This window comes from Orcinus orca, chromosome 1 (assembly GCF_937001465.1).
Source record: "Orcinus orca chromosome 1, mOrcOrc1.1, whole genome shotgun sequence".
In the NCBI taxonomy this organism is placed as follows: Eukaryota; Metazoa; Chordata; class Mammalia; order Artiodactyla; family Delphinidae; genus Orcinus; species Orcinus orca.
Genome location: NC_064559.1, coordinates 100,454,801 through 100,478,900, shown reverse-complemented (window position 1 = coordinate 100,478,900; position 24,100 = coordinate 100,454,801). Strand labels below are relative to the sequence as shown.

Sequence of the window (24,100 nt, the reverse complement as noted above, 5' to 3'; positions counted from 1 at the left end):
AGAGCCCCCGGGGGCCAGGTCTGTGCCTAATTGAATCCTCCACCTCCACCCTCAGCAATGGGAATTATAATCCCACTTTCCAAAAAAGGGGCCACTGCTCAAGGCCATACAGCTCAATAGCACATGTCCAGGATTTGAATCCAGGTCTGTGTTGAAAGTCTGAGCTCTTCTAGGAAGAGGCAGAGAAAAACACATTTCATTGAGGAGAGACCCCTATAGCTGACTCACATCCTTAAGGGCACAGACCTTTGCACTCCTGGAACCTAGACTGGGGCCTGCCACATAGCAGGTGCTCAGTGGGACTAAAACCCAGAATTCCTGGATTCTAGCTGCACCCTTACCACTCACAATGCTGAGTGGCCTTGGACAAGTCACATAACTTCTCTGGGTCTTGGGATCCTGTAAAGAGGAAGATGGTCTCTGCCCTGCCTTCCTCATTGAGGTGGGAGGCCTGTACAGGGGCCATGTCACCCAGGCTGGCACACCTGGTGGGCCCATGGAGCTTGGCCATTCAGGGAGGTATGGTACCACGCCAGGCCAGATATGCCAGCAGCTGCCCCTGGAGGAGGCCTCCCCTGGGTCAACCCACCAATGCCATCCAGCTCTGAGCCCCTCCAAAGGCAGTAGCCCGACCCACAGCAACACGCCCTGCCCAAGCCCTCATCCTAGAGGAAGGTGACGTCACCCCTGTCTGTGGCTCCGGGCATTCCCACATGTGGGAGCTATTCGGGGACTGACTGAGCAAGCCAACATCCTACCCGATGGAAGCCAGAAGAGAGAGAAAATGGCTAAGCCCCAATTTGTTAAAATCAGAAATCTTCTTAAAAGGGAGAAAAGGCTGTGCAAAAATCCCTGCTGGTGGAACCTTGCGAGGGTGCAGGCAGGTGCCAACTCAGGCAAAGGCGCTAAGAAGAACTGCCATTTGTTGGCAGCCTGGGATGTGCCAGCCACTGGGCTGGCCACTTACCCAACCATTATCACGTTTAGTTCTCACCAGGCTGGTGAATGCCACCCTCTCCATTTACAGATGGGGAAACTGAGGCTCAGAGACTTTGAGTCACTGGCCTTATGGTCACCCAGCAGCACGGGGCTGGGCCAGAATTAGCCCCCAGCGCAGTCTCTTCCCCACTCCCCACGGTTAGCCAGCACATCACCTGTCTCCTCCCCCTCCCTGTCTGTGGGATGGTCCTCGCCAAGACCCCCAGCTTGCTGGGCTTCTCCATTTATCAGCTCAAGCTAAACATCAATGATTCTGAAGATGCTGGCTGGCAGGCCTGGTGCCCATGAGCTCTGAGGGGCAGGTACCAGCCCATTCAGCCCCCGTGGGAGCATCCTGTAAGACAGCTTTTCTGTTCATTTGACACTGAGCACAATGCCTGTCCTTTAAGAAAAATGCCCAACAAGCTGACTCAAAAATAACAGATGCCAATTTGCATATTATTTCACACATCATTTGCATGTTGTTCATTTAGTGTTATCACGGCTCTGCTCAGAATACAACTCTGGTTACCTTACAACCAGGCCTTGGGGAAAAAAAATGGCCTCCACGCAGGTCGAGCCCTGATCCCCTGGTACATCCCTCCCCAACCCAGCTGCTCTTTATGCTCCTTGGCGCCTGGTTGGGAGAGTTAACACCTGCCAGCGCAGAAAGGACAGGGAGAACCTTGATTCACGAGCCCTCACAACCTTTTGAATTCAAGACGGTACCCCACCGCAAGTCTTGAAGGAAAAATTATGTTCTCTTGAAGACATGTCAGGAAAGCCTTAGCAGTCTCTGCTTGCCCAGTTCTGTCCCAGGAAGGCCTCCCGCTGGCCCTCCCGCTGTCATCCGTGCTCTCAGCCTCATTCTGCCTGGTCATCGTGTGTCCCCCTGACCTTCCTCCGGGCCTCCTGGCCTGGCTCCCTGGGCTTATTTTTGTCCTCTCTCCACCTGTCCGATTTGCAGGTCCACACCCAACGAGCTGTGCCCAGGCCACAGATTGCTGACGCTGAGTGTAGAATAACTGGGTCCCATGAGGTAAGAAGGCTCCAGAAGCCCAGGCCAGGCCATCACTGCAGCCCCACCTTCCAGGGAGCAGTCTGCTTCCCTCTTACTTGTGCAGACACACCCACAGGGACCCAGGCAGAAACACGACCGAAGGTAAAGCCATTTGATTTTAGGAGAAAGGGGGCATGTTCCACACGTGTTCGCCTCTCCCAGAGCCCTTTTCTACAGCCACCTGTGTGGAGGGTGACACACGCACCCGCGCCCTCCACGGCTCTCTGGGGGACTCAGGGCTAACAGCATCATCTTCTAAGCACTGCTCTCACAAAAGCAACAGCTGATGGGCTCAGTGTGTGCCCAGCTCTGCCCTGGGTGCTATGCTGTAGGCAGGGGCTGTGATTCGCTCTGAACATCTGAGAAACAGGCTCCAGGTTCAGGAAACTCCCTGAGGACCCCCCCTTAGGATGCTGCCGAGTCTGGATGCGAACCCAGAGCCCACGGCTGCAACTGCCATGCCAGGCCACCTCTGCCAATCAGTATTGCCTCTGAGAAAAGAAGAGCAGCGGGTCTTCAGGGTCTGAGGGTGCAGAACTCTAGGAAGAACTCTGAGTCCCTGGCAATTACAGTTATCAACTAAATATTAAATCCCAGGCTTCCCTTTCCTCCCTACCTGTCCCTGTGGATACCACATGGCAGGAACTCCAAGGTGCCCCTGCTCCATTCCCTACTCACTCTGCACCCTGTACCCTGGCTGCCAACGTTCTCACTCTCAGAAAGGCCCCCTGCACATGACCCTGCCATCTTGGCCTGTCTAACCCTTCAGGGGCCACCCACCTCCTACAGGAAGCCTCCCAAACATCCCGAATGACTGCCTGCTTCCTCAGAGCTCCCAACACCACTGCAGCCCAGCCTGGATGGACGGTGCCTGGGTGCAGGCCCGACGCCCCTTGAAAACAGGAGTTGGAGGACCATGGCTTGCTGTCTTGGTGATGGAACAGCAACAAATACATGTTTGATGGAATCAGAAAGCTTTGGAGCAGGGAGTTCAGCATCAGAGTCCAGCCCTCATTTTTAAGCTAGAGAAACAGAGACCCAGAGAAGTGAAGGGACTTGACAAAGGCCATACAACACGTCAGAAGCAAGAGGTGGAGGCACCTCCTGAGGGCTCCTTCAAAGCAGAGACAGGCCTTTCTTTAACATTAACTGCCGCTGACAGAGCTAAACAAAGCCTCACGCCGGGGAAGTAGGAAACTGGGACTCAAGGATGCGGAAGAAAGTTCTAGAAGCAGGGATGGAGCAGCCCTTGAAGGTTCCCTCACTCAAATCCCCAGCAGAGGTTTCTGGTGGGATTTGGAACAGAGAGTCGAGCAAGGCACTGGGGACCTGAGCTCATGTTCTAGAACCATCTCTCCTCACACGGGCACCAGGAGTAGCCACTTAACCCCTCTGCAGCTCAGTTTTCTCATCTGTGAGATACTCTGACTGTAATGACTCCCAGGCCGAGGTGGGGACCCTGAGGAGAAACAAACATGGAAATACCTTGGATGTGAGATGCTGAGCCCGCGCGGGTCACCCCAATAAGTAGCCCTGCAGCCAGTGCTGGAAAGGGGAGAGGAGGGCGACGGGAAGCTCACAGGAGGACCAAGAGGCCAGGGAGCCGTGCGTGGAAGTGTCCCGGCCTGCTGGCTCTCGAGGGTGGAGGGGAGCCCTTCGGGGCTGCGTGAGGAGTCCTCCCGGTCCAGGCCTTCGCAGGGAGGGGTCTAGTTCCACACCTTCCACCCTCTCAGCTTTGCCAGCATCACTCTGGGACGGTATTACCAGGCCTCCAGGTGAGGAGGCATCCCGATGACGGACAGTGGGCCTGTCCACATCTCACCCTGGACCCAGGCTGCACCCAGGGCCCCACCCCCTTACCCTGGCCACCCCCCAGGACACTGTCTCCTCTGGGTACCTGCACTGGCATCTCCCACCCTCCATCAAGCCGCTTCCTGCCTATCTCTCGGTAAAGTTCATCCCGTCCCAACATTTTGCATCAAGGCTCTCATGCCCATAAACCTTGATTTGTCTCTTAAGAATGATAAGCAATTTCTCCAGCAGCAGCAGGCAAGGAAAAAGGCCTAAACTTGGGAGTCCAATGGGCCTGGGTTCTTATTCCAGCACCGTCACCCACTAGCAGTGTCAGCTTGGCCTCATGACTTCATCTACAAAGGGTGCCATGACCACCCCCTACCTCCAGGACTCTCGAGGATAAAGCCGGCCCAGTGAGGCACAAATGGTCCCCTCCTCCCCCGCCCCATCACCCAGCAGCATTTGTGGCCCATGCAGTGCCAGGCCCAGAGATGAAGCAGGGTGGTCCCTGCCCCCAGCTCCCCCTCTCTCCTTGCTCTCGGAGCCCAGCTGAGCTCCTGGGGGTGGAATGACAGGGTCGGGGGAGGGGGCACCCAAAAACCCATCAGCCTCCTCCAGACTTTCCTTACCAGAAAAAAAGGCACTAGAATTTTCCTCCCCAAAGCTCCCGAGAACAGTGCAGTCTTAGAATCATTATTTAAAGAGGAATAGGAGGCTTTCTTCTTTCTCTCTGTGCCTTTGGGGTTTTGAAAGAAAGAGAAGAAAAACAGCTACGAATGAATGAACGTGCTGGTCTGCCTGCCACTGAGCTGAGGAAGGCGGTGTTTCATCAATATACAGCCACCCTCCACAACCCCTTCCTCTCTCTCTCCCTCTCTCTCCCTCTCTCTCTAGTACACACTCATTTTCTCCCCCAAATGTGCTTTACAAATAACTGCAACAAAACCAAACCTTTCAGTTCTGACTTTACATCTCTCTCCCAGCCTCAGCTTCACCACAGAGGTTACTCCAATTGCTTTTCATTTTGTTTTTCTTTACCCTTATATTTTTTAGAGCAGATCTTTGGACGCTGGCCTCACAAATCCCCCTTCCTGCAAGCTCAATAAGGGAAATACAAGGCCATCCACCAGCTCTCTAATTAGCCTGTGTAGCCGATAAATGCCCTAGCAATGATGCCAGGGCCGGAGCAGCAGGGAGCACTGCCCATGGGGAAGGGAAGTCCGGATGTATTATGAAGTCTTTCCCCCGGGACAGTTATAAATAGTGTCATGACATGCAAAGGAGAAGCATATATAAAAGTTATCTGTCCCTTCTGTGGGTTACAAACGTTTGGCTCATTTGCAGACTGTCCACAAAGGTTATAAATAGAGTCGCCACTACCCTGGGTGGGAGAGGGGCTCGTTTTCATGCTCCCAGAGTCTCTCTTGCCCTCCTTGGGCCAAGACGCTGGGTGTGATGATAAAATGTATGCCTGGGACCTTGGTGGCTGGCTCCCAGGCTCCTACCTCTAGCCAGTCGCTTATAAAGAGTCTCCTGCCTTCTGCAACCCGGTCCTGCATGTCATCCCACAGGGAGGCTCCATGCAGAGGAGTCTGACCTATTCCTACTTTCCCAGCATGCTTGAAACCACAGACACGAGTGCCCTGAGGCATCTGCTCCCAATCATCAGGACATCCCCCCCCAGTCACCCCCCCACCCCAAAGCGGCTCCTGGGTCTGGCAGGAGGTGTAGACAATTCTCCCAGCAGAGCCCCGGCTGCTGCTCTGCCCTTCTGCAGAGAAGACCTCCATGACAGGGAGGGCAGGGGAACAGAAGGGCTGGGACCGGTGAGCCCACTCAATCATTCAGGCTGGAAGCTGGGGGTGGGCCTCTGTGAGGTCAGCAAAGAGATACAAGTTGGCCCTAAGGGGCCCCACTCTCTTGGAAGAGCGAACGGCCGATACAGAGAAGGCTGCCCTTTTCAGGGTGGCCTCCCACGAGGGGGCCCGAAGAAAGGAAGCCACGCATGGAGTAGACAGGGAAGCCCCAGCATATCCACTCCTCCACCCACGGCCCGGGTGACCCCAGCAACAAGGCCCCCAGGGGGAGCTGGAAGAGCTGAGGGGCAGGAAGTTGGTGGGGAGGGCAGGAGTGGGGCACAAGAGGGGCAGAGGATGGGCTCTACCTGGGCAGCGAAACTCAGACAGATTGTGAGGCCAGAGGTGGTTAAGTGGTTTTAGGTTGTGCAAAATTGGTGGAGACAGAGAACCACCCTGCTGCTGTCCCAGCATTTCCCAGCCTCCCCTGGGCTGACCCCACAGCCCGACGCCCGAGGTCCCTGAGCCACCAATGACTTGCCAGCTGGATGGGGGCACCAGCTCAGACACCAGCAGGATGGCAAGGTGGGGAGGGGGCATCCACAGAGTCCCCAGCTCTCTCTGGACTCAAGTGGAAAGAGCACAGCAGGCAGTGTAAGACCACAAAGTGGGTGTGCCTCAAACCAGCTCTGGAAGAAAATAAAGCATGCCAAGAAAGACTCCCCAAATCCTCATTCCTTAATCCTGACCAGCACTGATGTAGTAGAGACAATGCCACTAAGATTCCTCAACAGGACCTCTAGACCTGGCCTATGATGGTGGCTAAGGCCTCAAGGGTAAATCCACCCATAAGGAAAACACCTGGACGCTCATTCGGTTCGGGGATAACCCAGTAGCATCAGAAGCCACAGCCTTGGCATGATCACAAACAGCTCTCCTCTTACCGCAGCCCATCTTCCTTCCCCATCATCACCTGAGGCATGTGAGAGCAGAGCCAAGGACCATTCCGTCCTGATTTCTTATCTCCTCAGGCTGGCTCCCTTTTGCATTAACTGACTATGCTCAGGGGTCATGCCATTTTCTTTCTCAAGAGAGCCAGGCCTGCATGGTGAATTCCTCCCCCAGTAACAGATATCAGCCAAAGACAGGCAAACAGGAAGGCCACAGCCCCGTGGAAAAGAGCAGAGAACTTCCCAAAGCAGCAGCTCAAGCACAAGGTTAGCAGTCTTCATCATTTGGGGAAAAGAAAGTGTGTCCCTCTCCCCAGGGCCTTTGAGTGGGAACTGCCACCATCAGTGCAGAATAACCCAGTCTGGGTGGGGTGCCTGAGGCCACCCTGTCCACCCTCCTGCTTCCAGACCAGTTAGCAAAGCCAACCAGACACAGAGAGTCCTCCAGCAAAAGAGGCTGTTACCCATCCCTCCCCAGGGTCCACTGAACATCTGAGTTCCCCCAGCTGTTGATTCTTCATTCTGAACTAAACCCTCTTGTCACAACAGCGTCCGTTTTCTCTGCAAGGCTGGAGAACAAATGTTCACCTCCCCTACAACAGACCCATGCTATAGGTGGTTTCCAGTCAGAAGACCCAGCCCCATCTCAGAACTTCTCCCCTCCGAGATACAACTTCTCGCTCCACTGACAAGTCTTAGTTCCCAAGCTATCAAGGTCCCAACTAATTCTGGAGCCAGAGTTAGATAACAGAGGAAAAAGACATCTCTTTTCCTCTCATCTTCATCATTAATAACAATAACAGTAGGTCCTGTATGGAGCGCCTTACACTAATTCACTCTCCCCACTTGACAGCTGCGGAGACAGGCTCAGAGAAGCTACATGGCTTGTCCAAGATCACACACTGGAGGTGGCAGAGCTAGGATTCAAACTTTGGTCTGCTTCTTTAAAACAATCCTATTTGCCCCCAGGAGGAGAGGGAATAGCTACCTTATCCCCTCCTGGGTCCACAGGGCCTGCCGCAGACACCCAGAAAATACTTGTTCCAATAATGACTCAGTGCCTGGATGGATAGAGGATGGAAGGGCTGGTGAGCGGGTGAGCCCTGCTCATCACAACCGATACCGACCCCAAGGTGCACAGGAGGTGGCCGCCTCACGAGCTGAGGCAGGCAGGACTTCCCGGGTTGCTGCCCCCTTCATTCTTCCATCAGCCAGAGGGTCATCGATTTAAAATTAGGCAAAGCCTACCCCTTGGATCACCTCACCCTTCCTTTGCGCCAGAGTCTGCTGTCTCCGGCTCTGGGAAAGCCCCTTTCCCTGAATACTCCATCAGGGAGGCACCGGCTCTACCAGCAACCCTCCCGCCCCATTAAAACAAATGTGCACAGACCAATCCCACGCTGGGAGCTGTCTCTAGGAAGGGCCATTCCCCTAAGAGCTCTGACCACAGGGTTCACTAAAAGAGAGGGTGCTTGTCTTGCCCCTTCTCCCCACCCCCCCAGCACTTGGGCCTTCATCAGTTTCCCCCAGCAAGGGCTCCTGGTCCCCAGGGGGTGCCTGGAGGGAGACGGGATTGTGCCCAGGGCAGCTGCCAGGGCTGCCGAGGCTAGCAGCCCCCTCTCCCAGAGCGCCCAGTGGGAGAAGGCAGCGAGCAGAAGGACCCGCAGATTCAGAGGCTCATTACAGGGAATGACTAAGTGAGCTGCGATTCCCGGGGAAACCCCACTCGCTCCGGCTCACAGAGGGGCTCAAATCCTTGAGCCGTTTAGACGAAGGCAGCTTCCAGGAGCTGCCCGGGGCTGGGGCAGTCCTCTCTGAGCAGCCAGGTCCCTGGGGGACCCTCCACCTGGAAGTCTTGATTCTGGTTATTCAGGTCATCTGACAGGTCTGCCCCACCCCTTTCCAGAGCGGGCAAATCTGCCCATCCTCTGCTCCAGCTAGCGAGAGGCTGGGAATGGGGGAAATCCGATCAGCACCTCCTAGGTTTTTGTGGCTGGATTTCAACAAGGAATGTGACAGTCTCGCAGCAGCTGTGCCCAGCCTGAAACAAGCTCTATTTGAAACCTCCAACAGCTGAACCCCTCCCAGCTACCCGCTGCCCAAAATGACAAATAAGTAGAGAAATCCAAACAAGCAAGCCTGCACACACACACACACACACACACACACACACACACACACACACACACACTCACACCAACAAATTGGGGGTGAAGGGTAGAGTGGGAAAAAAATCCACTTGCCCAGTGACTCCCCAGGTCTCCAAGCCTTCAAGCTCGCAGCAGGAGGGCTCCCAGCAAGCAGAGCTTTGACAGAAACCCACCTTCCTCAAGCCCCACTCCCTTGGAGGACGCGATTTCCAAGCCCACTCGGGGAGGGAAACCCCCTCCTCCGTCTTGGGACTGGACAGAGGCTGGGGCAGTGGGGCCAGCTCCCCCGCTAAAGCCGTGCCGCCGTTCTTCATCGGGGCGCGCACTCACACACCCATCCGTATTTATCCGAAGAAGAAGGAGTTGGGGTGGGAGGGGAGAACTGGGGCTGAGCCGGGGGCATGAGCTCTCGGGGACTCCCAGGAAGCCCTGTCATCCCATCCGAAGAAGAGGCACTCCCCCCGACCCCAGCTGATGCCAAGGCGGCGCCCATCTGCTCTGCCCGGGTAACACCTGTAGCCATTTTTATCAGGGGATGTTTACAAGGCAGCAGCAGGTTTATTCTGAGTCCTCTTTCCTGAGAGAAAAGACCGCTGATTTCCTCCGCCTACATTTTTACCCCATGCCGCCAGGAGACTCAAGTCACGGGTGCTTTTCTATTTTGCCCTAAGTCTCTCAGGGATGAGGAGGGAAACAGAAACTTGGGAAGAGAGAGAGAAGACAGAGAGAGAAGGGACTGGCATGGAATCCCCACCACCCCCCCACCCGGACATTTATTTCTTTTTTATCCTCGGGAAAATGGAGTGGAGCAGGGAGGGGAGGAGAGGAGGGGAAGTCACAGGAACTGGCAAGCACATCAAGGCGGAGTGTAATTAATTGGTGCGTTAAGCTGCTAGGTTATGCTTTAGTACGAGTGAGCCAGGAGGAAAGATGATTTCTCAGAAGGGATTCTTTAATCCTCCCTAACACAGAGTCTACAAATTAGACACAGTGTGTGGGGATGTCCCCCCTCCCAAGGAAGCAAGGAATGAATTCTCCCGGGATTAAGCAGGAAAACCACGGGAAGTTAGAGTGTTCCATATAATTGAGCAAACGCCTCTCCCCAGCACCACCATCTCTCTCTCTCCCCCAATCTCTCTCTCTCTCTCCCCGCCCCCCCCCAACTCGGCGCGCTCTCTCTCTCCCTCTCTCTCTTGCTACCTACATATTCCTTTTGTTCAAGGTATAAAGAGAAACTGCAGCCCCTACCTTTGAGTACAAACCCCAAGAGAGCTCGGTCTCTATCACCATAACAACAATTCCAAACATCCCAAAAATCAGAGCATAGTCACTCAGTCGCTTCCTCTTTTCAAACAGGGCCCTCCTGTGTCCCAGCTTATAGCCAATGTTTTGGTTTTTCCGCTTGTTGGCTTTGGGGAAGGTGGTGCTGCTGGCGGTGGCGCCGGCGTGCTGGTGGTTGTGGGCAGCATTGGGGTGATGGAGCAGGGTCTGGTGGGCATGGTTGTCCTCCCGGGAGGAGATGACGATCTCCGGGGGGTTGCTGGGGCTGAAGAGCTGGAGGGGCTGGCCCTCGGGCTCAGCCTCGATGAGGTTCCTCCGGGAGGCGCTGAGCCGGCTGAGGGGCTTCATGACCCCACCGCTGTACTTGCAGGAGCTCATGGCTATCTCTGTGAAGGGATTGCTGTCCCGCCGGTGCACCAGGGGGCTGGCCTGCCGGTGCCGGCCTCCTCCACCAGGCCCACTTGTGGCTGTGGAAGTTGGAGAGTGGCCAAGCAAGTGGTCATTGAGATTGAGCTGGCTGCCTTGCCTGGAGGAAGGGTGGAGGATGGCGGTGGAGTTGGATGAAGGGGGGCCCCTGAAAGCAGTGGGAGAGGAGTGTAGCAGGCCGGGGTGGATGGGCTGGCTCTGGAGTTGGGCGAGCTGAGACAGGGGATGCGGCTGCTGCTGCTGCTGAAGCTGCGGAGGCTGAGGCTGCAACGGGGGTCCTGGGGGCTGCTGGGGGGCTGCTGGTGGTGCTGGTGCTGGTGGCGGCGGCGGTGGAGGCGGCTGCTGCTGCTGCTCATCCCCGGAGGATGGACAGGGGCACTTGGGGTCTTCATCCAGGTCCCCCACCCCGGAGTCATGGAAGTGCCCAGAAGTGTCCATCTTGGGGCCTGGCTGGATTCCCTGCAGCACAACTCCCCACCCCAAAGCCACCCTCGTTCCAAAGATGTCCTCAAAGGAAGCCAGGCATCCAAGCTCCCCCACCAGCGTGTCTTGGCTCCAGTCCTCTCTCTTTGGCTTGCTCCGGTTCTCTGGGGCTGCCTGGAGTCCAGACGCTGCCACTCAAGAATGCATTGTACTGGGCAGGGAGGGAGGGCAGGAGGGGAGCTTGGAGAAAGAAGAAGAAGGGGGAAAAAGAACTCTGTCTCAGGAGGTGGTCCTCTAGGAGCGTGTGAGGCCAGGTTCAGCTTCACTCCTCGCTGGCTCAATAGCTTTGCTCTCCTCCTCCTGCCACTGTTATAGGGTAAGCCAAGCCCACTTATTAGCAGCCGGTCTCATTGGCTTGTCTTAACTCTCCAACCACCTCCTAACTCCGCCCCCCGCATAGGCTCCTCCCCGAAGGAGGGGCCTGCCGCGCTCCGCTCCCAGCCCCAGTGGCAGCGCAGCGAAGGCTGGGAAATGTAGTTTCCGCTCCCCACCCGGGAGCTGAGCAGCTGCCCTCTTTCCTCTGACAGGTATGGCAGAAAGCCGTCAGCGCACGGCGATACGAGATGTAAGCGCACGCGGGGCGGTGGCGAGGAGGAGCAGAGGTCCTCCTAAGGAGGGGAGCTGTGCATCCTGATGCGGGGGCAAGAAGCAGGAAGACAGTTATTAATGGTCAGGGTTTGCGATAGGTTGTTTCACACATATTATCCAGCTACATCCTCCAAACACGCAAGGAGGTGGGCATCGCGTTCCCATTTCACAAATTGATGCTCAGAGATTACTAACAACTTCAAGGTCATAGAAGCAGAGGGAACCCACATCCTCCTGACCCCAGGTAAATACTGAACTGCCTGCAATATGTGTGCAGGAGCATCTGTTATTTCTAATCCTCACATCAATCCTATGAAAATGATGTTATCCTTCTGCTTTTACAGATGAAACCCGTTTTTTAAAAAATCACTCAAGCACAGATAAGTAGCTTGCCAGATGTTACCCGGTTTGTAATTAAGGATGCTAGAATTCGAACTCAGCTCGGTCTGACCCCACAGCTCCTATACCATCTCCCAGGATGCCTTTCCACTGTGATGCTCAGTGCACAGTGGTTGCTCCATAAATATTGCTCAAATGAGGGGTGGAAAGAGCCAGAGAGAAGCTGTGGAGGAAGAACTGGCCTCCCCAAAGCAGGATGTGTGAAATGGACTATGGCTCCAGCTGGACTTGGAGTCATGGGAAGGTCTGGAAGGAAGACTGAAAACCCCCGTGGTCGCTCCCCACCTGATCTGTCCCATGGAGCTCTGAGAGTCAGAGCTGGGAACAGCTGCTGGCTTCCCAGGTTCAGAACCATCATCAAGTATTTATTAAGCTCCCACTGTGTGCAAAGGGAGTTCCAAAAAGATGGGACCCAGCTGAATTCATTTCCACTTCTAACGGCAGCTGACTTAGGGATCAGTGAAGAAGGGGCCATTATGGGATTCCCCAAGCACACCTGGGGTTTTAGGAGGGAGGCATCTTCCTGCCTGGCTCTTGCTTCCCCCATCACCCCTTGGCCTCTGTCCAGCTGCTTCTCTGGTAGGAAGGGGGAAGAGGAGGAGAGCCATGCATGCACACACACACACAGATACACGTATGCAGGTGCACCTATATACATAGGTGTGCACTCACTGGCCCACAAACACGTACACACACACACACACACACACGCCCACACACAGTGAGGTTCTAAAGCAGTTCTGAATGGTGAGCAGCAAGTGGCCAGGTCAGGAAGGAGCAGGGCTCCCATCAAAAGAGCCCAGAGTATCTGCCGTATGCCAGTTCTCACCTCTCCAATCCCCTCTCAGTCCAAATGATTGAGAGCTAAATAGTACTTGTAAGTCACAACCCCAGAAACCTGAATAATTGCAACTACACCTGATAATCTTGATTACTGTTATTATTATCAATGACATGGTCACACCCCCTGCCACTACAAGTCATAGCGCCGGGGCTCAGACACAAGCTGGGGTCTCATGTGTTTTCTCACAACCATGCCGGCCCTCCGGTACCCTCCACCTCACCCCTTCCGGCATGCCCTGACTGCTCTCCCCTTCCCTTCTGTCTTCTTGGTTTCCCTCCATCCATCCCCAAACAGAGCCACCTGTTTGGTTCAAGGCTCCAGATCATATACTTAGGCTTAATGATTTCCTAATAAATTATCATTACTATGTCATTAGTAGCAGAAATATGCTGTTAGTATTGCTTCTCAGGGCTGGATACAGCATCTGGGCTGTGAAAAATCAATTTTTAGGGGCAGACTCCAGGTCTGGGCATTTCTGTGCTCACTCCACCGCTATGACCTGTCTTCTGCCTCAGTTGACCTTTCTGGGCCATCCCGGCTGTACCAGCTGGATCCCATAGGGACTGTTAGAATATGTCCTGCTATCATGGAGGGGGATAAGAAACACCTGGCGGGGGTGGGGGACTAAACTATACCAGAGCCAAAGCTAGAGATTCATCTGGAAATGGGCTGGAGCTTGACAGCTAATGCCACCGATGCAGCTCACGCCCTTCAATACAGCCACCCTATGGGAATGCGAAGTGAATGATATCATGGTTAGAGCTCGAGCTCTAGAGTCAGACTGCCCAGGCTGGAGCCCCTCTCTGCCATGCAATGGCTGTGTAACCACAGGCAGGATAACTACCTTCTGATCCTCAGCTTCCTACTCTATAAAATGGGAGTGATAAGGGCCCCTACATCATGAAAGTCAGTAGTAGTGGGCTATCTCACCAGGCCACACACGCTGCCCAGAAGCTGGTGTGCTGGAGCTGGCTGGTACTGGCTCCTAAAAGCCAAAGGTGCATATCTCTTCCCAACTCCACAACCAATGATGTCACACAGATAGCTTGAAATTAGTGATGATGGGAGTGTTTACACCTGCAAATCAGGGTTGACTTTTTCCTGCATGTCCAAATCCACACCTTGAAGGATAGGCTCTTCCTTCAAATAAATTATGCCTCTTAAGTCTGTAAAGATGAAGGTCAAGGGGATGTGGTGGAGTTTCTTAGCCCAGAGAAGACAAGGAAAGTGAACAAGGACATGCTCATGAAACCCAATAAGGTAATGGTGGCCTTTGGCCATACCAGCTCCACATCAGGTGTGCTGTCGCTCTGCCCCTGACCTCCTTTCCACATTCATTCCTCACCACTTCCTTCTTTAAGCCCCAATACCACCAGCTTCTTATGGTTCCTCCAACAAGCCATGCTATTTCATACCTCCATGCCTTTGCTCACACTTTTCCTTCTGCCTGGCAAGCCCTTCCAGTACATCTTCATCCAGCACATTGCTTTCGCCCTTCAAGACATGGCTCACAGGACTTCTTGCTGGGAAGCCTCTCCCAAGCTCCCCCATATCCAAATCAGGGGCCCTTCTCCTGTAGTTTTCAGTATCAAGCACTATAGCTGTCATCTCTTTGTGTGTTCTTTTCCTCCTAGACTGTGACCTCTGTGAGGGCTGGAATTATGTCTTCTCCATCATCGGACCTGCAGCTCTTACACAGAGCCTGGCATATAACAGATGCTTAACAAAGATTCATTGAACTGAACTGAACTGAACTTGAAACCTTGGCGAGGTCATTTTGAGGCAAATAAGAGGAAGTCATAGTGCTTTCCACACAAATAATGATTTCCCCCATCAGTAAAATGAATGTGATAGAAGAGATGATTTCTAAGATCCCTCACCTTTAAAATCCCATAATCTGTGGTCCGTGGAACTTGTTACCCCCAAAACATAGAACTGACTGAAAATGGGTTTAAGAAAAGGAATGATATATGGTTTATATAGCTGTCTTTCCCACTAAGCTGTAGACTTCTTGAGCACAGAGAAGGGGTCTAATTTTTTCTGTATCCCCAGCACTGATCAGGGTTATCTGGCTGTGGATATACTCATTATAGGTTTATTGGATAGATGGATGGATGGATGGATGGATAGATAGGTGGATGGATGGAGTTTAGATACAATGACAGACAATAGCGGGATTTTTAGAAAAGCTAGTGGTGGTTAAGGGCTATCCTTAACCTTCTAAGAATAGAAGTATCTTAAAGATCAACGACACCTCCCTCAGACCCTGGATGGTTGGGTCAGAGACAGCTCTGCGCTGAACAGTTCATTAGCCCATTCAGATTCAGTCATTATTGTGTTCTTAACTAGGAGCTCTGTTACAGGATCAGTTAATGTTTTTAAAATAAAAACAACCCCTGTATTTGCTAGCACTTTACAGTTTTCCAACTGCTTTCACATAAAGTACTCCATTTGCACTTCCTGGCAGCCCTGGAAGGCAGGCCAGGAAGGTTCTATTGCTCCATCCATTACACTCTCGCCCCCATAAACTAAAGTATAGAAAGGTTGAAGTGACTCACTCAAGGCCACCAGTTAGTCGTGGATTTCAACCTGGATCCTTCTGAACCCTAGACCCATGCTCTTTCCCATTCCCCATTTGTGCTGCCCGGAATGCCACTTCACCCCTCACTTGGTGTCCAGTCCCACTAGAATTTAAGGATAGCACAGTGATGCCTCCACCCAAAGCCTTCCCACACCTCCCCTCCTCTGCTCCTTCCCCCTAATTTGACATCATCTTCCTCTTCTGAATTCCCTTAGCACTTTATTTGTATCTCTCTGGGGATACTTTTCACCTCTTGCCTTGTATTGGAGTTCTCTGTATACATGACTTTTCTCCCCTGTTTTTAATTTACACCATAAGCTCCTTGGGGACAGGAGCCGGTGGTGTGGATTGTAAAACACACACACAATACTACACCTCACCCCACACCCAGATTATGTGTTAAATCTGGACGTGAGTGAGTGAATTGATGCATGAATGAGAGTTCAGGGCATTCTGACCCTGGACACAATGCTTACCCCTTACCTGCACCAGTGGCCACAATGAACGCCGATCTGTAAGTGTAGGTCTCTCATCCATGCTTCTTTTCTCTGAGTCCCTGAACATCCAGACCCGGGGTGAGGGCTCTCCTAAGTAAAGCCCACCCACCCTCCCCCAAGTCATGGCAGAAAGAGTGAGACAGGACCACAGCACATCCCACCTGCCTCCAGGGCACCCACCAACCGCTCTTAGCCACCAATGGCAGCTTCACACCATTTCCTCTTTGCTGAAGAAAAACTGAAACTTTTGTGCTTCGTATGGGTCTCGCTACAAAAGAGACGTACAGCTCAACATCTCACACCCCGGTGCATTCACTGAAAGCCTGCTCTGTGCAAATGTGGTCCCAACAAGCTAGTGGAGTTAGATTAGTATCCCCATTCTACAGATGGGGAAACTGAGTTAAGTTCTAGAGAAGGCAACTGGTTTGCTCTTGTTCTCAAAGGAGGGAAGAGGCCACGCCATGAGCCAAACTGGACCGTCCACTTGCAGGTCACCTCTCCACTCAGCCACCACCACTGGGCTTCTTCCCCTTCCAGAGGAAAGATTCCTCCTACCCTCCACTCCTACCCAGGTTCTCCAGGAAACCCCCTTTGACAAAAGGAGTGGGGGAGGTTTCAACAGAGCAGCTCCACTGAGACCTGTCTGAAAGAAGGGTGACGATTTTGCTCCAAAAACTTTGTGGCAGGCAGGGCTGGTCCTGGACATGGAGAGAAGATGGAGTGGAGCAGGCAGGCAGGGGTGCCGGGAGCAGCCTTGGGCTGGAACTCCAATACCTGAGCTTTAGAGCTGCCATCTTCCTGCCGGTGACCACAAGGCACCACTCTGAGCCCGTAAAACTGGACCCATTCATGCCTCCCTCCGTGGTTGTTTTGTGAAAAACGAGATACATTTTTAAATGCTTCTCCTCACCACTCCTCCATGGCTTTGGTGAGAGAACTTGCTGTTCTGGCCAGATGGATCAGTCCAGATGGGAACATTTATTTGAGGGGGTCCAAGGTTAAATAAAAGGTGCTGATACAGTATCTGGAAAGAACGCATGAGAAATGGGTACAGGGCACCAACATCTTGTCACCATGAGGCCTTGCCAGGCTCACAGGGAGCTGGTATAGGGGCACACACTTTGCAAACTGTAAAGTGCTACGTGTGTGGACTGGGCAAATGCAAGGAGCTTGGTGGACCTTGGTGGCTGGGGGAGAGCCCATGTAGACCCGTTTGGCCAGGGCTCAGCATCTGAGCCTCATCCCTAGAGCCAGCGCAGGTCCAAAGGCCTGTCTGCTCAAGGCTAAGTCAGTGGAGAGAGCCCATCACTGGCCTGTCCTGGATGGGTGGGTGTCGTCGCCCAGCCCCACACTGTGTAGATGATGACACCCTGCCCCCCAACCAGAGATTCCGCTTCCTGAGGGTGGAATCTCTGTCTGTTTTATTCACTGCTGAATCCCCAGTGCCTGGCACAGCACATGCTCTCAATTAAGATTTACCGATTAAGTCAGCTTCCTGGTCTCAGTCCCAAAAGGCTCAGAGAAAAAAAAAAAATTACCTCTAATGGTTTCCCAAACCCAGAGCTGGCACCTGAGCTGCCCAAGAGAAGGTCAGGAACCAGGGCAGCCGCAGGCCCCAGGCACCAAGGGACACAGCAGCACTCTGTAGCCTTGGATGAACCACCCTCCTACAGTTAGGGTCGAGAGTGAAGGACAGATCCCCGGAGCCTGGCTGGTGACTTGAGCCCGAGCCTTCTGAGCCAGCCGGTGCCATCAGCCTCTTCCCAGACTCCAGACTCCAAGGTCCTGGCAGCTCCCCGCCCAGCTCTGGCTCTGAGATTGAGGCCCCAGCTGATGCTTACCCGGGGCGCACCCACCTGGGGCACAGCAACCTGTGGCCGGTTTGTGAGGAGTGTGGCGACCTCTGCTGGTGGCACGTGCACATAGCTCTGCACTCCAGGCACCTTGGGAGGCGTGGAGGGAGATCCCCAAAGGGAACTGCGCCCGTAACTTTCTGCCTCCTTCCGTGGAGACTCGGGGACTACATCTGGTGCCAGGATTTACCTTTGTGAACATTTTGCAAAGGTAGCCTCTATTTGGCAGGTTCTTCGAGCTTTTCCACCATAAGGAAAGAACATATTACCCCTATTATCTGTCCTAGGTAAGCCAGCATAAAACCGTTGAATGAGAGGGTTGGAAGGGACCACAGAGATGCCTAGGGCCCAGCCTTACTAGCAAGAGAAGACCACCCAGAGATGGGAGGTGACTTGCCTAAGCTCACATGTGAGTTAAGGACAAAGCTGGGACTCGAATCAGGATCCCCTTGATGTGATGTGTCCCTTTCAGGGGGCCTATCATCTCTCAGTAGCTGTTGGACACCCAACAGCACAGCTCACTACATCCCTCCTGCTGTCTCACTGCGTACATCCCAAACTCAAGCTCCCAGCTACATGTCCACTCCAAGTCGCTGCTATTAAATGAGAAAAAGTCCCCTCTCCCCACACCGCTTTCACAGGGCAAAGTCAGCAGCCAAGGCCTTCCGCGCCCAGCACTCCGATATGAATAATGCAAAAGGGCAGGAATCTCGCTGCCTTCCTGCCTTCCTTCTCTCCTGGTAAAGGTGAAAGCTGGAGGGTTGCTATGGACACTGCACTCAGTCTCTCCCTCCTCAGTAATAATCCGTAGCCGCCCTCCCTGCTGGAGTCTGAGTCTCTAATTGCCTAGCCTCGGAGGCAGCAGGATGCTTCACAGGAGATACCAGGCAGCTGGAAGAGCCTGAGGATTAGATGCGCTAAGTGGGAAGGAGAGAGTGACAAGATGGAAATCACCTGAAATTGGAGGCAACAAGCTCAACCTGTGTAGGTAGATCAACAAAACCAATGCCAATTTAGCCAGAATTAGAAGAGCATTAGTGTCTTAACAGGATCCCCATCAAATCCGACACTTAATCACTATGGCCAGCATCTCTCAGGCAGGACTCTGAGAGGAGGGAAGGGAGAATCTACATCCCATGGCTGTGTGCATGAGCAGTGTCTGAGGGAAAGACTTCGACAGCCCTTTTGCTCTTATATAAAAACAAACATGGGTCCAGGAGATTTTCTGAGCTGGACTCCTGGACCCCCTGCTGCCCTGGGTACAGAAGCACCTCATCTCCCCACTGCCACACAGCCCCCTTCATTTATCCTCCCCTGGAGATCAGATCATTATCACCACTACTAGTTTCCCCACCATGAGAACAGATCATGCGCGCCCCCCATTAGGATCCCACCAGATGACCAGAGAACTATCACCTCTAGTCCTGTCTCTGCCATGAGAACCACAGTGTATCCCCTCTATGAACAGCCCCTCTGAGAGATCAGGACGCCATTGCTGCTATTCTTGTCCCCACCCCGAGACGAGCATTTTTTCTCCACTATTGGGCTCTCCACCATGAAATCAGAACATTGTCATCTCTATCCATGTCCCACGGCTGCCCACCTACACATCAGACCAGGTCACCAAGACCACGAGATTCCATACAGCCATGAACTCAGGTCCAACATGGAGCATGCTTTGTTTTCAACCAAAAGCCACACACTTCTGGGAAGGATAGCTGGCTTCATCCTCCAGTGCCCACAGTGGCCACAAGGAACCTTTAAAGAGAGGGCCTACGGGAAACCACATTGGGCCCTACAAGTCACTGAACACGTGCATTGGTGGCTAGAGTGGCCTTCTGGAGGCTGGGCTTGTCTCAGAGCTCAGCCATTAGGAGGATAAAGTTAGCTTTTCTGTGCCCTGACCACCACTACAAAAACCCCCTCCCCACATTCATTAATCCTGGAGGAAGCGTGTGAATGAACCAGGGAAGCCCCAACTCTATCCCCAAAGACCCTTCAGATGGATAGATATAGATACAGATAGAGACCTAAACACATACACACACATACACATATATGTATACACATGGGTTTATACATATATACTTTCTTTTTTTTTTTTTTTTTTTTGTGGTACGCGAGCCTCTCACTGTTGCGGCCTCTCCCGTTGCGGAGCACAGGCTCTGGACGCGCAGGCCCAGCGGCCATGGCTTACGAGCCCAGCCGCTCCGTGGCATGAGGGATCCTCCCGGACCGGGGCACGAACCCGTGTCCCCTGCATCGGCAGGCGGACTCTCAACCACTGCACCACCAGGGAAGCCCCATATATACATACAGTTTTAAAAGGCTGAAAAAGATTGATGAAGGGAGGGATCAAAAACTTTTCCAAACCCCCACATTTACCACTATTTCTCTCATTTTTTAATTTCTGCCATTAAATACAGTGAAGCAGAACAGAAAGCTGTTTCTCCCCCAGACTTATAAGGGAAATTCCAAGACTTACCCTGAAAAGAGGGCCATGAGGTCACCCCAGGAAGTGGGTTCAAGGCACTCGGCTGGGCTCACACACTAGCAGTGACTCACTCCCAACACTGACTTTATAACAAGTGGAACTCCAACCCACACCTCAGGAGAACCATAAATCACCCACCATCCTGGACCACGGGGCACTCAAAGATAATCCTTGTCACAGATGTTGGGGCCAGAATGCTGGGGGTCTGCAGTGCTAGACAGGAGGAGGCCCAGCCACTGCTGGCTGGATACTTAGTGCAGTGACAAATTCCCCACTGATGGGAGCCACAGCCCAGCCTGGGACTCCCTTTTCCAGTCTAGAGCCTCTGGTAAGTTTTTCTAACAAAAGGAAAGACATCAAAGAAGTGGGGAGACCTCAATTTTGGAAAGTGCCTACAAGCACAGGACCCTTACACACATGAGATCAGGTGGGCCGCCAGCCTAGTCCTTCCAGACCTGGCCTCTGCCCTCTACCTTGGGAATCTTCCCTGCCTGCTAATGAGCTCAGTGGACTCTCTGGAGGGTCAAGAGAAGAGAGAACATTTTCATTCTGGGTTTCCAGGCTGCCTGTCATTGGATGGGGAGAAGAGGGCATGTGGGCTGCTCAAGGACACTTCTTCCCTTGCCCCAATAACAGGCCTGGATCATAGTTCAGAAACTGATTCAAACAACAGTTTGGGGGCACCTCCCAAGCCCCAGACATCAGGCAGCCACTTCTCACTGACCCTGTGACCCTCTGCCAGGCAGTTCCTGTCGTCCCCATTCTACAAAGAGAAACGAGAGGCCTAGGGGACTTGCCCAAGATTAAATAACTGACATTCAGACTCCGAAGGCCCAGCACCCTCATCTTGGCCATTTTCCCATCTGGTGTTTGGAAGTCCTGCTCAGAAAGGAAATGGGATGAGGCTGTACATCTCGGAAAGAGTATGTGCCAAAGATAAGCCATTATTCTAACTGAGGAGTTTTCCTACAATTTAGGAAACCTTGCCTCCTCTGATTGTCTCCGAAACTATGATCCCAGAACTGATTTTATGACAAGTTGCAGCTCTCGCAGTCCCTGTGGCCCGTTGTGGGAGCCCCTGGGGGCCTGGTGAGCACTAATCCTCTTTCTTAGTATTGAATACAACACCTTTTTCCTCCTGCAAACCTAGTAATTAATAAGCCTCCTGGTGGCTCCAGGATCTGGCAAATGTCAGCCCCAGACGGTGAGAAAGGCCAGTGGCTTCCTACTTACTTATCACTTCCATTAGAGAAGCTTCTGAACCAGCCAGAAGGGCCAGAGAAGGGAAAGAAGGGAAAAGGGGATGAGAGCCTGCCTTGGCAGCCCCCCAGATCTTATCCTAGCTGCTTCCGGCGCTGTGAGCCTTGACTCTGATCAATGGGGCACTTCTGCATCTCCTGATTAAGGTCAAGGAGGCCAGCAACTCCCCCTCACTCAACCAAGAAGTTTCAGGTTGTCCAGTTCTCCCAGACCCACAAATCTCATCCGATCGAACTTCTAGTGTAGAGAGAAAGGACAAGATAGCAAGAGATCCTGAAGGATCTGAACCCGGGTCTAGGACTGGAGGAAATTGATTTGTGTGTTATTGGTACCAAGGCGGGAATTTTCCAGAATAGATTGCCAGAGACAAGCAAGCAGCCAGTATCTCCTACTTCAGGCTAGACGAGTTCTCACTGGAAAGATCTGGTCTCCCCACAAAGTAATAGATGTGAAGTGCTTAGCACACGGCCAGCACGTGATAGGTACTCAATAAATGTTTTCTTTCTTGCCTCTCTTTTCATCCTTCTTGTAAAGTGTTTCACTGACTGAAAGGGGACTTTGGTAAATAAGAGGGTCACTGCTACCTGGATCAAGAATCCAAAAGCTCTAAATTCAATGCATACAATTCATTTTAGTTCATGCCATCGCTTGGGAGAAAGAAAAGTCACCCTTCTCTCCAAGAAATGAGTGACATAAGGGGAGGAGCTCTGAGTACAAGTGAAGTTAGTTGTGCACTGACTGGCCTGAGTGGGGCTCACTGGAGGCGAGGAACCTGCATCTCTAGTGCTCATCTCCACCTGAAGGAGCTTGGAGAAACTGAAGTCAAACTAGCCCAAGGGGTAGACAGAGTCCAACTCCAAGGCCAAGCTCAGTCATGCAGCTTCCAGGCTGTTCTTGGCTGGGGAGGTGGCATCAGCCCCCTTGCCTCTCCTCCATCGCTCTGGCCTGTATTGAAGCAGCTTTGCCAAGTGATGCACCAGAAGAGAGAAGAGGAGAGAGACGTGCATCCATGTGGCAGTTTGTCAGCTGATGTTGGGGGAGGTGGTGGAAGTCAGTGACTCAAAGCAGGTTCGGGGATTATCTGCTGTTCTCAATTATCCACATCTCTCATCACCATGGAGAATGGAGAATTGGGTGTATTTGCCTCCCCCTCAGCACTGTTGCTGGCATTAGAGATGTGATTTGTACTTGGAGCAACTGTGGGTAAAGGACTCAGAATGGTGTCTGTATAAAACTCTCCCCAGCACTGAAATGTCATTAAATAACCCTCTGCTCCTGGCACCTCTTGCCCCTTTAAAAATAGCTGGAAGAGAAACATATCTAGGAAGAAGAGAACTGACAATTATTGAGCGTCTGTGTGGTACTCAATACTCATTTTGAGCCAAGGAAACTACAGCTCAGAGAGGTTAAGTGATTTGCCCGTGACTTGTCATAAGCAGGAGCAACAAGGCTGGTGCTCCTGTGTGGAGCCGTCTGATCCCAAAGCTCATTTCCCCACCCCACCCCTCTCTCAGTGAACTCACACTTCCCTTATAAAACATGGTGGGCCCATCTTGGACCTCCCTGTCTGTGTTTGCTCAGATACTTTCAGTTGCCAATAAAGAAACCCCAACTCAAGAAAGTTTAAAAACAAGGACGTTTAGGGAGTTCCCTGACGGTCCAGTGGTTGGGACTCAGTGCTCTCACTGCCAAGGGCCCTGGTTCAATCCCTGGTTGGGGAACTAAGATCCCGCAAGCAGTGCAGCCAAAGGGAAAAAAAAGGACACACACTAACTCCAGAGGTAAGACAGTTTCAGGGGCCATTAATTTGATGGCACGTGTCACCGTGAACGTAAGTTCTTTCTGACTTTCTGCTCCACCATCTTCATTCAGCATGTTGGCCACTCCCTCATGGTCATGAGATGGCTGCAGCACCTCCAGGCATCCCACCATCACACTTCAAAGTCCAGAGACAATAAAAGGAAGTACCCCATCTTGGATCTCTTTTTTTTTTTTTTTTTTTGTGGTACGCGGCCCTCTCACTGTCGTGGCCTCTCCCGTTGCGGAGCACAGGCTCCAGACGCCCAGGCTCAGTGGCCATGGCTCATGGGGCCAGCCACTCTGCGGCATGTGGGATCTTCCCGGACCGGGGCACGAATCTGTGTCCCCTGCATTGGCAGGCGGACTCTCAACCACTGCGCCACCAGGGAAGCCCGGATCTCTTTTTAATAATGGGGAAAACTGTCTCAGAAGTCCCTAGACTTTCCTCCACATCTCACTGGTTAAAAACGGGTTGTATGCTCCAACCTAAGTCAATCCCTGGCAAGTCCCATGGTAGTGGGATTACCATGTTCTCTAGATTGGGGCCTGTCTTCCTCTAAAGATGCTGACCAGAGTGTGTGGACAAAGTGGGGATTCAAGAAAGAAGTGAGGCAAGTGCTGCGTGTGCAAAGCCAGCCAGAGGTCCAACTGTACTTCATTATAAGGATTCTTGCCCCCAGTGTGGACCCTGAGGACACGTGCCAGCTCAGTGTCCTTGTAATCTAGATAAGAAAGGTGAGGCACCCTTTCCTGCACCAAAATGAGAACCTCTGGCCCTACTGTGAGCTTGCTTATGTAGAAGACACACACCACTGCCTTCATTAGAGAGATTTGGGAAATAAATCTTATCAAAGATGTGTTCTATC

General features: G+C 52.7%; 1 protein-coding gene across 4 annotated transcripts in view; it reads right to left on the bottom strand.

Moving 5' to 3' along the window:
* The window catches only part of KCNN3 (potassium calcium-activated channel subfamily N member 3), a 235,211-nt gene that overhangs the window by 167,149 nt on the left and 43,962 nt on the right, over nucleotides 1-24,100 (bottom strand). For 2 of the 4 annotated variants that reach the window (XM_033414729.2, XM_004284650.3), the window contains exon 1: nucleotides 9,977-19,788. The exons of the other annotated variants lie outside the window; for them this stretch is intronic. In XM_033414729.2, the coding sequence (XP_033270620.1) occupies nucleotides 9,977-10,873 (897 nt within the window). In that variant the 5' untranslated portion in view covers nucleotides 10,874-19,788. Of the gene's footprint in view, nucleotides 1-9,976; nucleotides 19,789-24,100 lie in introns of those variants that run through there. 4 annotated transcript variants of the gene reach the window in all.